General features: G+C 48.9%; 1 protein-coding gene across 1 annotated transcript in view; it reads left to right on the top strand.

Annotated features, from left to right (window-relative positions):
• TMEFF2 (transmembrane protein with EGF like and two follistatin like domains 2) overlaps positions 1-13,730 on the top strand; it is a 358,980-nt gene that overhangs the window by 54,718 nt on the left and 290,532 nt on the right. The window contains exon 4 of the mRNA XM_060257062.1: positions 6,668-6,694. Within this exon, the coding sequence (XP_060113045.1) occupies positions 6,668-6,694 (27 nt within the window). The remainder of the gene's footprint in view (positions 1-6,667; positions 6,695-13,730) is intronic.

Here is a 13,730-nt window from a genome sequence, read left to right as displayed (position 1 = left end):
CTGCTACCTTTTTGATATTAATCAACAGCAGCCTGGTTCCCTTTTGGTTCAGGTGAAGCCTGTCTTCTTTGTACAAATTCAGCTTGTCAGTTTGGTGTAGTTTGGTGTAGTGGTTAAGTATGCAAACCCTAATCTGGGAGAACCAGGTTTGATTCCCCACTCCTCCTCCACAAGCACCTGTGGGTGACCTTGAGTCAGTCACAGTTCTTAAAAGAGCTGATTTCTCAAAAGCAGTCCTACAAAAGAGCTCTCTCAGCCCCACCTACCTCACAGGGTGTCTGTTGTGGGGAGGAGAAGGGAAAGGGGATTGTAAAATGCTCTGAGACTCCAAGTGAGGAAAGGAAAGGTCCCCTGTGCAAGCACCAGTCGTTTCCGACTCTGGGGTGACGTTGCTTTTACAACGTTTTCACAGCAGACTTTTTATGGGGTGGTTTGCCATTGCCTTCCCCCAGTCCTCTACACTTTCCCCCCAGCAAGCTGGGGACTCATTTTACCGACCTCGGAAGGATGGAAGGCTGAGTTGACCTTGGGCCGGCTACCTGAACCAGCTTTCACTGGGATCGAACTCAGGTCGTTAGCAGAGAGTTCAGATCACAGTACTGCAGTACTGCTGCTTTTCCACTCTGCGCCACGGGTGGCATATAAATCCAATCTCCTCCTCCTCTTCTTCTTCTTCTTTTTGTGGCGCCCCCTGTCAACATCCTCGGCTGGCAGGGCGTCGGCCGTGGCGGGAGGAGGCCCAGGAGGGGGATGCTTGTGGCCTCAGAATGGGAGGGTGAGCTCTGTTGCTTCATGCAGCTCCCACTCCCGCGGAGTGATGCGCTCGCTGGCCTTCTCACCCTCTCTCTCTCTACCGTCTTAGCCTCAGCTCCTTTCTTCGCTACTTCCTCCCCGGCCAACAGCATTCCCTCCTCCTTTATTGCCCTTAGACAGCTGTTCCCACTTCCGTGTGTGTTCTCCCTTCCTTCGCCATCCGTTCCATCACCCTTCCTCCCCTCCCATTGGTGCTCCTCTTCCTTCAGGCCCCACCCCCCGGGTGGCTCGGCCCCTGTTGCGTTGGGTTGGGGCGCGGCCAGCAGCTGTGCCGCATCAGCCTTGGAGCTGGACATTGGGTTCTGTCTGGGGTGGGGGCTCCTCCTCTGCCCCTCTGCGACGCTCGCCTTCTTTGGCTCCCGTCGGCTAGTCCCGGAGCTGCCTGGGTCTCCGTGGCTTGACTGCACTGCTCGGCCCCGCCACACCCCCTCGAGGCCCAGAGGCGTCCTGCCATTTCGCACCTCCCCCGATGCCCCAGGATGCCCACCTCCAGCAGCCAAGGTAGGCCGGACGGGCAGTCTTGGGGGTGCTGGGTTGCCAGGGGGCCAGGAGAGACCAGGCCTGTGTGACCCGGACACTTCTTCTTCTTTTTCTAACTAATCTAAACTTTTTCTCCTGGCACTACTTTCTAATCAACACATTAAGGCCCCCTGATCTGTGTCTGTCTAGCTGTCCCCACATGTGGAACTGGCAGCCCTTCTGAGAAGACCGCCTTTGAGGTCCTGACCATTAACTTTCTGCTTAATGACCTAAACCTTTCCTACAGCACCACACAACTACATTTCCCCATGTCATTGGTGCCAACGTGCTCCATGACTGTTGGTTCCTCCTCAGCATGTCCGTCAGCCTAACTAAACAGTGTGTGATGTCCACAACCGAGGTGGAATTCTAGCAGGAGCTCCTTTGCATATTAGGCCACACACCCCTGATGTAGCCAATCCTCCAAGAGCTAACAAGGCTCTTTTTTGTAAGCTTTTGGAGGATTGGCTACATCAGGCCTGGAATTCTAGCAGGAGCTCCTTTGCATATTAGGCCACACTCCCCCTGATGTAGCCAATCCTCCAAGAGCTTACAAGGCTCTTTTTTGTAAGAGGATTGGCTACATCAGGGGTGTGTGGCCTGATATGCAAAGAAGTTCCTGCTAGAATTCCACCCCTGTCCATAACCATTGCACCAGACAGGCAAATCATCATGTGGTCAAAATGCCTGTCACAGACCCCACTCTCTAGATCAGCGGTCCCCAACCTTTTTGGCACCTGGGACTGGTTTTGTGGAAGACAATTTTTCCACGGACCAGGGTGGGGCAGGATGGTTTTGGGATGATAGCATTGTGCACTTTATTTCTAGTAGATTGGTATAGTGGTTAAGTGTGTGGACTCTTATCTGGGAGAACCGGGTTTGATTTCCCACTCCTCCTGCTGGAATGGCCTTGGGTTAGCCATAGCTCTCACAGAGCTTGTCCTTGAAAAAGCAGCTTCTGGGTAGAGCTCTCTCAGCCCCACCCACCTCACAGGGTGTCTGTTGTGGGAGAGGAAGGGAAAGGAGATTGTGAGCCACTCAGAGACTCTGAGATTCGGAGTGGAGGGCAGGATATAAATCCAATATCTTCTTCTTCATCTTCTTCAGTCCCATCCACCTCACAGGGTGTCTGTTGTGGGAGAGGAAGGTAAAGGAGATTGTGAGCCGCTCAGAGACTCTGAGATTCGGAATAGAGGGCGGGATATAAATCCAATATCTTCTTCTTCGTCTTCTTCAGTCCCACCCACCTCACAGGGTGTCTGTTGTGGGAGAGGAAGGGAAAGGAGATTGTGAGCCGCTCAGAGACTCTGAGATTCGGAGTGGAGGGCGGGATATAAATCCAATATCTTCTTCTTCATCTTCTTCAGTCCCACCCACCTCACAGGGTGTCTGTTGTGGGAGAGGAAGGTAAAGGAGATTGTGAGCCGCTCAGAGACTCTGAGATTCAGAGTGGAGGGTGGGATATAAATCCAATATCTTCTTCTTCATCTTCTTCAGTCCCACCCACCTCACAGGGTGTCTGTTGTGGGAGAGGAAGGTAAAGGAGATTGTGAGCCACTCAAAGACTCTGAAATTCAGAATGGGGGGCAGGATATAAATCCAATGTCATCTTCTTTTTATTCTTATTATGACTACATTGTAATATATAATGAAATAATTATATAACTCATGGCCCGATTGCTAACAGGCCATGGACTGGTACTGGCCCTTGGACTGCGGGTTGGGGACCCCTGCTCTAAATTCCTTGCTGGCTCATTTTTTTTAAAGGCATGCATGGGGGTTTTTAATTGCAATTTGGGAGGTTTCAGCATGTCGTTTAAAAGAAAGATTCAAAAGGAACGTTGGAATGATGATGGAAGGTTGCAAACCGAGCTAGATTAATGAGATCTGACCGTAGAGAAATTGAGATTCTGATTCTCGGCGTTCCGCCGGAATCCCAATTTGGTAGTTTGCAAGCTCCTCGTTTGCTTTTCTAACAAGGGTGTGACAACTGAAGAGCGTTTGAGAACTGAATCGTTGCTGAGACGCAGCTCTGATCTGCATAGCCGGTCTGATTTTTCATTCGTATTCATCAAATGGATTAGCTTTTTAAAAAAAAACGCACCCTGTTTTTGAAGATTAAATTTCCTGTTAAACTGCGGCTTCCCAATCATTTCCAATGTACTTTTCACATTCGATTACGAGGCAACATAACAAAGTGGTAGTATTGACTGATCATCTACCTTTTGTCAGCTATTACAACATTTATTTACTCATTTATTTAACGCACTTACTATCTCGCTCCTTATCCAGATTATCTTCCAGTTTATAGGGCTGCCGTATCGCTCGGTTGCCGTATCGCTCGGTTTTTACGCAAAACTTGGACATGTCAACAAAATAGGGTTGCCGGCCCTGTCACTAAGCAAACGAGGCAATTGCCTAGGGTGCCAGCCTTCTGGGGTACCAGGAGCCAGTTTGGTGTAGTGGTTAAGTGTGCGGGCTCTTATCTGTGAGAACCAGATTTGATTCCCCACTCCTTCATGTGCAGCTGCTGGAATGGCCTTGGGTCAGTCAAAGCTATTGCAGGAGTTGTCCTTGAAAGGTCAGCTTCTGGGAGAACTTCTGGGAGCGCTTCTGGGAGAGTTGTCCTTGAAAGGCAGCTGATGTGGGAGTCCTCTCAGCCCCAGCCTCCTCACAGGGTGTCTGTTATGGAGGAGGAAGATAAAGGAGATTGTGAGCCGCTCTGAGACTTTGAGACTTTGAGATTCGAAGTGGAGGGCGGGATATAAATCCAGTATCTTCTTCTTCAGCCCCACCAACCTCACAGGGTGTCTGTTGTAGGGAAGGAAGATAAAGGAGATTGTGAGCCACTCTGAGACTCTGAGATTCGGAGTGGAAGGCGGGATAAAAGGACAGGTCCTCTTGTGGATCAAAAACTGGCTGAGTAATAGGAAGCAGAGAGTGAGTATAAATGGGCAGTCTTCGCAGTGGAGGACGGTAAGCAGTGGGGTGCCGCAGGGCTCGGTACTGGGTCCCATGCTCTTTAACTTGTTCATAAATGATTTAGAGTTGGGAGTGAGCAGTGAAGTGGCCAAGTTTGCGGATGACACTAAATTGTTCAAGGTGGTGAGAACCAGAGAGGATTGTGAGGAACTCCAAAGGGATCTGTTGAGGCTGGGTGAGTGGGCGTCAACGTGGCAGATGCGGTTCAATGTGGCCAAGTGCAAAGTAATGCACATTGGGGCTAAGAATCCCAGCTACAAATACAAGTTGATGGGGTGTGAACTGGCAGAGACTGATCAAGAGAGAGATCTTGGGGTCATGATAGATAACTCACTGAAAGTGTCAAGACAGTGTGCGTTTGCAATAAAAAAGGCCAATGCCATGCTGGGAATTATTAGGAAGGGAATTGAAAACAAATCAGCCAGTATCATAATGCCCCTGTATAAATCGATGGTGCGGTCTCATTTGGAGTACTGTGTGCAGTTCTGGTCGCCGCACCTCAAAAAGGATATTATAGCTTTAGAGAAGGTGCAGAGAAGGGCAACTAGAATGATTAAAGGGCTGGAGCACTTTCCCTATGAAGAAAGGTTGAAACGCTTGGGACTCTTTAGCTTGGAGAAACGTCGACTGCGGGGTGACATGATAGAGGTTTACAAGATAATGCATGGAATGGAGAAAGTAGAGAAAGAAGTACTTTTCTCCCTTTCTCACAATACAAGAACTCGTGGGCATTCGATGAAATTGCTGAGCAGACAGGTTAAGACGGATAAAAGGAAGTACTTCTTCACCCAAAGGGTGATTAACATGTGGAATTCACTGCCACAGGAGGTGGTGGCGGCCACAAGTATAGCCACCTTCAAGATGGGTTTAGATAAAAATATGGAGCACAGGTCCATCAGTGGCTATTAGCCACAGTGTATGTGTGTATATAACATTTTTGCCACTGTGTGACACAGAGTGTTGGACTTGATGGGCCGCTGGCCTGATCCAACATGGCTTCTCTTATGTTCTTATGATATAAATCCGATATCTTCTTCTTCAGCCCCACCCACCTCACAGGGTGTCTGTTGTGGGGAGGAAGATAAAGGAGATTGTGAGCCGCTCAGAGACTCTGAGATTCGGAGTGGAGGGCGGGATATAAATCCAATATCTTCTTCTTCATCTTCTTCAGCCCCTCCCACCTCACAGGGTATCCGTTGTGGGGGAGGAAGGTAAAGGAGATTGTGAGTCCCTCTGTCCTTGAATGGGCAACTTTTTTGAGAGCTCTCTCAGTCTCTCTTTTTTGAAACCAATGTGACACATAGTGTTGGACCGGATGGGCCATTGAGCTGTGGGGGGAGAAGATACAGGAGATTGTGAGCCACTCTGAGTCTCTGATTCTGAGAGAAGGGCGGGGTATAAATCTGCATTCTTCTAATTGGGCACCCCATTGTGACTCTGTGATGTTATTGGTGTGTGCAGGGAGGGCGAAGTTGCCAGAAATTAGCCTTGCCTAGGGTGCCAGACAGTCTAGGGCCGACCCTGATGCGGGAACTTACCTGGAGAAAGGGAAAGGCCCAAATTGGGTTGTCGAGTCTGCCGGATCTGCTGGTGGAGGATGGGGTGAACTTACCGGGAGCAGGGAGGAAAGAAACCAAATCCGACATGATGTGCCTATGTCATTCAGAAGTTCCGTAGGAATGTTGGGTATGTTGAGGGCAATGCTCTGGCTTATGGGCAAAACTTCTACCATAGAGTATTAGCTTCTACCATAGAGTATTACCCAAAATCCAGGCTGTCCCCCTGTGATGCCACTAATGTGCCTACGTCACTTCTGGGTGACATAGGCAAGTCACGTTTATTTCCAGCTTCTTGCCTATTTCAGAGTATAGGGCAGGATATTAGGCTTGCCAATCCCCAGGTGGCAGGGTAGACGCTTTCATGAGTCACTGATCACCTGAAGATACCTGAAGATAACTGAATATCTGGGAAAGTGAGCAGAGACTCACAAAGGCTCATCCTCTGATGACAGACTACCATGGCTACCCATTTGATCTATCTATCTATCTATCTATCTATCTATCTATCTATCTATCTATCTATCTATCTATCTATCTATCTATCTATCCATCCATCCATCCATCATCTATCTATCTATCTATCTATCTATCTATCTATCTATCTATCTATCTATCTATCTATCTATCTATCTATCTATCTATCTATCTATCCATCTATCCATCCATCTATCTGTCCGTCCATCTGTCTCTCTGTCTGTCTATCACTGCACTGTTAGCAAAGCAGGATGCGACATTACATATATACAAATTGTCCTATTGTATGTACATTATTATTTTCCTCTTTTCTCTTACAGATGCAGGCTCCGGCTCTGGGGATGGAGGTAGGAATCGTTTCATATTCTTCCCACCCCCGCCTGAATTGGCTGAGATCTTCCCCTAGATTGTTAGTGGATTTGTGGGGTGGCTTTCTTGCGCTCCTTGGATTGCCTGCTGTTTAGATTTTGCTCATGAAACGATGTTCTGCGTTTTAGTGAAACTAAACGATTATGAAAAGCAGGGTGTTGTTTTTTTTAAAGAGATATTCAGGAAACCGTACGGCTTCTGGTTAGATTTTGTATTGCTGACAACTGAACCGGGGCTCTATCTCCATCTACTGTTCCTAACTTTCTCATGGCACCGAGATGAAAATAATTTCTTTTTGTTCTCATGTCCTGACCGAAATCGGTAGCATTTTCACTTTTTTTTTTTTTACTGCACAGACTTGATTTCTTTTTTTCACAACTGGAAGTTTAGAGGTACTCTGTATGAGATTTCAGATTGAAAGGCCAGCAGTTGTGTGGTTTAATTCTGGCATTATGTGACAACATTGACCGATTCCCCACTAGCCTTACGCCGCTCTCACGCTCCTCGTCTCCGCGGGGCCTCCATTGGATTTCACGCTATCTGCCCCGGGGCTGCAACTCGCTTCGCCTGTTTCACACGGCAAACAGAAACCAGACCTGGAATGTTACCACAACCCCACATATATCCTCCTACAGTTTGGGTCTCAGTTTCTGCATCCGCTATTGAAACACCACCAGAAAAAAATATATATATATATGGATCTCCCCTCATTCTTTGCACCTGCAAGTGGGATATTTTGACATCGCTCTGTATGCAGCATCAGTGTCAATGTGTTCTGAACGGTTCCAGTTTTTATTTTGTTTTAAGATGGAGGTGAAGCATCGAACCTTAGGAGAATACCATTGAGGAGCATATTCCATTGGTTCAGGATACCGAATGGGAGTATGCTGGTTTGCAGCGGAAGCAGGTTGATTTGCTGTGGAAGCAGAAAAGTTGATCCAAGAATATTAGCCCTGTGCTTATTTATAACAAGTGTGTCATAATGACTTCAGGTGAGCGCTCAGAGGAGTTATCGGAGTGGCTGAACCTTCTCATGGAGAGCCAGTTTGGTTTAGCGGTTAAGTGTGCGGACTCTTAGCTGGGAGAACCGGGTTTGATTTCCCACTCCTTCACTTGCACCTGCTAGCATGGCCTTGGGTCAGCCATAGCTCTGGCAGAGGTTGTCCTTGAAAGGGCAGCTGCTGTGAGAGCCCTCTCCAGCCCCACCCACCTCACAGGGTGTCTGTTGTGAGGGAGGAAGGGGAAGGAGATTGTGAGCCGCTCTGAGACTCTTCGGAGTGGAGGGCGGGATATAAATCCAATATCATCTTCTTCTTCATTTCAGCAGGATGCTTCGGAGGAGTGGGTTGTATCTGTGTTTCTGAAGAGGAATTTTCTGCATTCCTGCTGAGTCAGTGTGAGCTAGCTCACAGTTTTTCAGCCTCCGTCTCACACATTTTTGTCTTACTCAGTAAAAAAGACCCCAGAGCAAACCAAGAGCCAGTTTGGTGTAGTGGTGAAGTGTGCGGACTCTTATCTGGGAGAACAGGGTTTGATTCCCCACTCTTCCACTTGGGCCTGCTGGGATGGCCTTGGGTCAGCCATAGCTCTGGCAGAGATTGTCCTTGAAAGGGCAGCTGCTGTAAGAGTTCTCTCAGCCCCACCCACCTCACAGGGTGTCCGTTGTGGGGGAGGAAGATAAAGGAGATTATGAGCCACTCTGAGATTCAGAGTGGAGGGCGGGATATAAATCCAATATTCTTCTTCTTCAATTTATGCAGTAGCTGAACTTTAATGTCAGTGGCTCACAAAGTCGATTTTTTGCTCACAAGACTCTGCAGCCTAGAGGGAGCATTGGTGGTGAATTCATCTTTCCATGGTTCTAGTGGTGGTATCGTTTGTGGGCACAACCCTCGGTGAATATCTTGCTCTTCTGCTTGGATATGTTTTGTCTTTTTAATTATTTTTTTTTTGCCCTTCCATCATTGTATGGGACACTCTAGCTTAGCTCTGATAAGGGTATATATTTCAATTGTTGCAAACAGAAGCTGCTAGCACTCAGGGCCATTGGGTTGGTCAAGATGAGTTTGCCATTGGAGTCCCCTTATCACAGTCTTCTGTAATAGCTCTCTATTCATTTTCTTCCCACTGTTCATACATCTCAGTTTCAGACACAGGCTCGGACTCTTTCAAATCCGTTTCGTTTCTGGGCTTTTGTGAGAAATGCATCTTGCAGTATTTATGTTTTTATGTATCTTTTCAACGCAGCGATCCCAACATTTCCGAAAGAAATGAATGACTTTTAGCGGCCTCTGTTTTTGTGGTGACTCAAAGCCTCATTATCCAAATAGCCTCGTTCATCCGAGCTGTCTGGCAGGCATCAAGAAAAGATTGTCAGATAAGTGGGATAGCTATTAACATGGGGTGACTTCGACATAAGATATACAGGAGAAAAATAATGCCATTTGTGTAACTGGGGGATTCACATTACTGAGTTATGGATAATGACGGGGGGGAGGGGGTTCTGTCTGGTTCACAAAACGGCTTTGCTCACTCTTCCTTCCTTCGTTGTCTGTAGCACATAAATAAATTCTGGATATGAAATAAGAGAACAGAGGAAAATGGAGGGCTAACTTCTTCCTCGTTGGCAGCAGGCTGTACTTCTGCCGACGTTGATCGCTTTGGTCACAGAATCATAGAGTTGGGACCTCCAGGGTCATCTAGTTTGACCCCCTGCACAATGCAGGTACTACACAAATACCTCCGCCCCACACTAAGGTTGCCAGGGACTGGTTACCTTCTCGGTCCTGGTGTCACATTCTCAGGGCGCAGGCAGGTGGGAGTCCAAAGCCAGTCCAAGGTCAAAGTCCAGGAAGTCAAGCAGGGGCCAAGCAAAATCGCAAACTGGAATCAGAAGTCAGTGTCCAAAAGCCAAAGGGTCAGTATGTCAAGGAATTCAAGCAGGGCAGGATCTGGAATCAGGAAGGAGCGTGGATGCAAGCCAGGGAATTGACATTGCTTCCATGGGGTTACCAGATCCTGGGTGGGAATTACATAGGCTGAGTCAACCTTGAGCCAGCGACTTGAACCCAGCTTCTGCTGGGATCGAACTCAGGTCGTGAGCAGAGCTTGGACAGCACTATTGCAGCTTACTGCTCTGTGCCAAGGGGGTTCCTACCAAGAGACAAATTAGCTAACTTTACCTGCCTCTCGTTCCCTCAGAAGCTAGGCCTCTTGTGTATTGATTCTGCTGAAGCGGCAACTAAACTTCGCAGAGTAAGGGCGGGGGGGAGGGGATACATTATCCACATTATTTTTCAAAACTGTCCTGGGAGCAAAGTCGGCCATTCTCCTGAGGTAATGAATCCCTGGCTCGGAGAGCACAGTGACTAAAAGCCTGGTTTCCAAACAATTTCCAATGAAAAGCCAGGGCTGACAAAAACAGACAAGTGGAACAGGACCTCAGGGACCCACTCGGCAGAGAGCGGGAGAGCCGATCTGCACAGTAGGCAGGATCAAGCCTTTTGCCTTCCTTTTTTAAAGGTCTACAAAGCTGCCCGGCTGGTGTATAAAATCCGTGATTGAAGAGACGAGCGGCGCGGCACCAGGTGCAGAAGCGCAGTAATGTGCCAGCAAGGAGGAGGGGGAGATAATCCTTGTCACTTAAACACTGTCACAGCTTCCTCCTTTAGCAGGTACAAAGCCGTGTAATAAAAACCATCACTTTCGAATGTCATTAAAGCAGGTGCGGGGAAAAATTTTGCTCGCCGATGAAGGAACTTGGACGCTTTCCGTGGCGTTTCCTGAGATGTGCGCCACGGAAATTCGGATCAAGCTGGAGTCCTGATCAATTGAAGTCAGTGATACAAAAACGCTGGAAGAGCGAAGCCGGTGAATATTGACATCATGGGTCTACCGAGCGTGGTGAAATAACTGGACAAGCCTCCTGGAATGGAAGAGAAACTCTGAGGGAATTGTTTCAAGATGGTCGCCATGCTGGTCTGCAGTGGAAGAGTTAGATTTGGGTTCAGCAGTGCCTTAGAGATCTCAGAGCCAGGAGGCACCATCAGGGGAAGGCCTCAGCCTTCTCTGCACTGTTGCTGGCCCTCAAGAGGAACTGGTTGGCCACTTCGTGAGACAGGAGGCTGGACTAGATGGACCACTGGGCTGATCCAGCAGGGCACTTCTGACGTTCCTAGGAAGGCCTTGGCCTTTCTGCCCTATAGTTGGTTGGCCACTGTGTGAGACAGGATGCTGGACTAGATAGACCACTGGTCTGATCCAGCAGGACTCTTCTGACGTTCTTAGGAAGGCCTTGGCCTTTCTGCCCTATAGTTGGTTGGCCACTGTCTGTTACAGGATGTTGGACTGGATGGACCACTGGTCTGATCCAGCAGGGCTCTTCTGATGTTCTTAGGAAGACCTCAGCCTCTATGCTTTGTTGTTGGCCCTCCAGAAGAACTGGTCGGCCACTGTGTGAGAGAGGATGCTGGACTAGATGGACCACTGGTCTGATCCAGCAGGACTCTTCTGACGTTCTTAGGAAGGCCTTGGCCTTTCTGCCCTATAGTTGGTTGGCCACTGTGTGAGACAGGATGCTGGACTAGATAGACCACTGGTCTGATCCAGCAGGGCTCTTCTGATGTTCTTAGGAAGACCTCAGCCTCTATGCTTTGTTGTTGGCCCTCCAGAGGAACTGGTCGGCCACTGTGTGAGAGAGGATGCTGGACTAGATGGACCACTGGTCTGATCCAGCAGGACTCTTCTGACGTTCTTAGGAAGGCCTTGGCCTTTCTGCCCTATAGTTGGTTGGCCACTGTCTGTTACAGGATGTTGGACTGGATGGACCACTGGTCTGATCCAGCAGGGCTCTTCTGATGCTCTTAGGAAGGCCTTGGCCTTTCTGCCCTATAGTTGGGTGGCCACTGTCTGTTACAGGATGTTTGACTGGATGGACCACTGGTCTGATCCAGCAGGGCTCTTCTGATGCTCTTAGGAAGGCCTTGGCCTTTCTGCCCTATAGTTGGGTGGCCACTGTCTGTTACAGGATGTTTGACTGGATGGACCACTGGTCTGATCCAACAGGGCTCTTCTGATGTTCTTATATCTTCAAACTCTGCCCTTGGGCTAGTTTGTACCAGTGTTTGGTTGGAGTGGGAGTCCATACATGATGGAACCATCAACTGGATTGGTCATGTTACTATCTTTCAGGATGTAAAACATGACATTTTAAAATGGTAATTATTTGTTTACAACACAGAGGCGGAACCAAGCGCAAATGTCAAGGAACGGGGGAATGCATAACTGTCATAGGAACACTTCAACATTTTGGGCAGAAGCTCTGTTCAACTGGGGGACTTTTAAAATGAACGTAGTGCTTAAAAATCTTTTCTTGCATACACACAGCTTACCTTCAGTCATGCAGTAATGATCCTTGCACTGTGATGGCAGCTGCTGCCCAAACGATGATTGTTTGTTGAATCTTCACAGTGGATCAGATCTCCAGCAGCCAATCAGAAGCTTGGTTGGACAAAGGGGAATTCCCTGCCACAGGAGGTGGCGGCGGCTTCAAGCACAGCCAGGATGAAGAGTGGATTAGATCAACATATGGAGCAGAGTTCCATCAGTGGCTATTAGCCACAGCCTATTGTTGGAACTCTCTGTCTGGGGCAAGTGATGCTCTGTGTGAGGACTTCTAGTGTCCTGACCCCACTGGTGGACCTCCTGATGGCACATGGGTTTTTTGGTCACTGTGTGACACAGAGTGTTGGACTGGATGGGCCATTGGCCTGATCCAACATGGCTTTTCTTATGTCTGGGGCAGTGATGCTCTGTATCCTTGGTGCTTGGTGGCGGGCAACAGTGTGAGGACTTCTAGTGTCCTGGCCCCACTGGTGGACCTCCTGATGGCACCTGGGTTTTTTGGCCACTGAGTGACACAGGGTGTTGGACAGGATGGGCCATTGGCCTGATCCTTATTTCTAGGGCAGTGATGCTCTGTATCCTTGGTGCTTGGTGGTGGGCAACAGTGTGAGGACTTCTAGTGTCCTGGCTCCACTGGTGGACCTCCTGATGGCACCTGGGTTTTTTGGCCACTGTGTGACACAGAGTGTTGGACTGGATGGGCCATTGGCCTGATCCAGCATGGCTTCTCTTATGTTCTTATATCTGGGGCAATGATGCTCTGTATTCTTGGTGCTTGGGGGGCACAGTGTGAGGACTTCTAGTGGCCTGGCCCCACTGATGGACCTCCTGATGGCACCTGGGATTTTTGGCCACTGTGTGACACAGAGTGTTGGACTGAATGGCCCACTGGCCTGATCCAGCATGGCTTCTCTTATGTTCTTATATCTGGGGCAATGATGCTGTGTATTCTTGGTGCTTGGGGGGGGGGGCACAGTGTGAGGACTTCTAGTTTCCTGGCCCCACTGATGGACCACCTAATGGCACCTGGGATTTTTGCCACTGTGTGACACAGAGTGTTGGACTGGATGGGCCACTGGCCTGATCCAACATGGCTTCTCTTAGGTTCTTATGTCTGGGGCAGTGATGCTCTGTATTCTTGGTGCTTGGGGGGCAACAGTGGGAAGGCTTCTAGTGTCCTGGCCCCACTGATGGACCTCCTGATCGCACCTGGGTTTTTTGGCCTGAAGGTGCCTGAAGGCTGCAGTGGGGGCCATGGGTGGTGGGGCAGGCACTCAGACTCTAAGATAATTTGCAAGGGGCCCACCAAGATTTCGACTGCCTAGGGGGCTCCACAGGGTTTAATCCGGCACTGAGGGGGAGTGCCTTTTGAGTCAAATGCGTTTGAATACTGAACAAAATGCGGAGGTGTGGGGGAGGAACTACCAGGTTCTAAGGAGAAAAACTGCTTTGGAGTTCCACTTCGACTTTGGGAGGTCACATATAGCTTCAGCTCGACTCCCTGGGGTGGAGCTTCCGCTCCTGGGTGCCCGATAATGAGTGAGTTTTGTTCACTGGGCTGTTGACTTGGCATTTCTAGAGCTCATTTAAAGAGGGAAATGCTAACACTTC

The sequence above is a fragment of the Heteronotia binoei genome, chromosome 16 (genome assembly GCF_032191835.1).
Source record: "Heteronotia binoei isolate CCM8104 ecotype False Entrance Well chromosome 16, APGP_CSIRO_Hbin_v1, whole genome shotgun sequence".
Classification (NCBI taxonomy): domain Eukaryota; kingdom Metazoa; phylum Chordata; class Lepidosauria; order Squamata; family Gekkonidae; genus Heteronotia; species Heteronotia binoei.
This window is presented reverse-complemented; position numbering and strand designations above follow the sequence as displayed.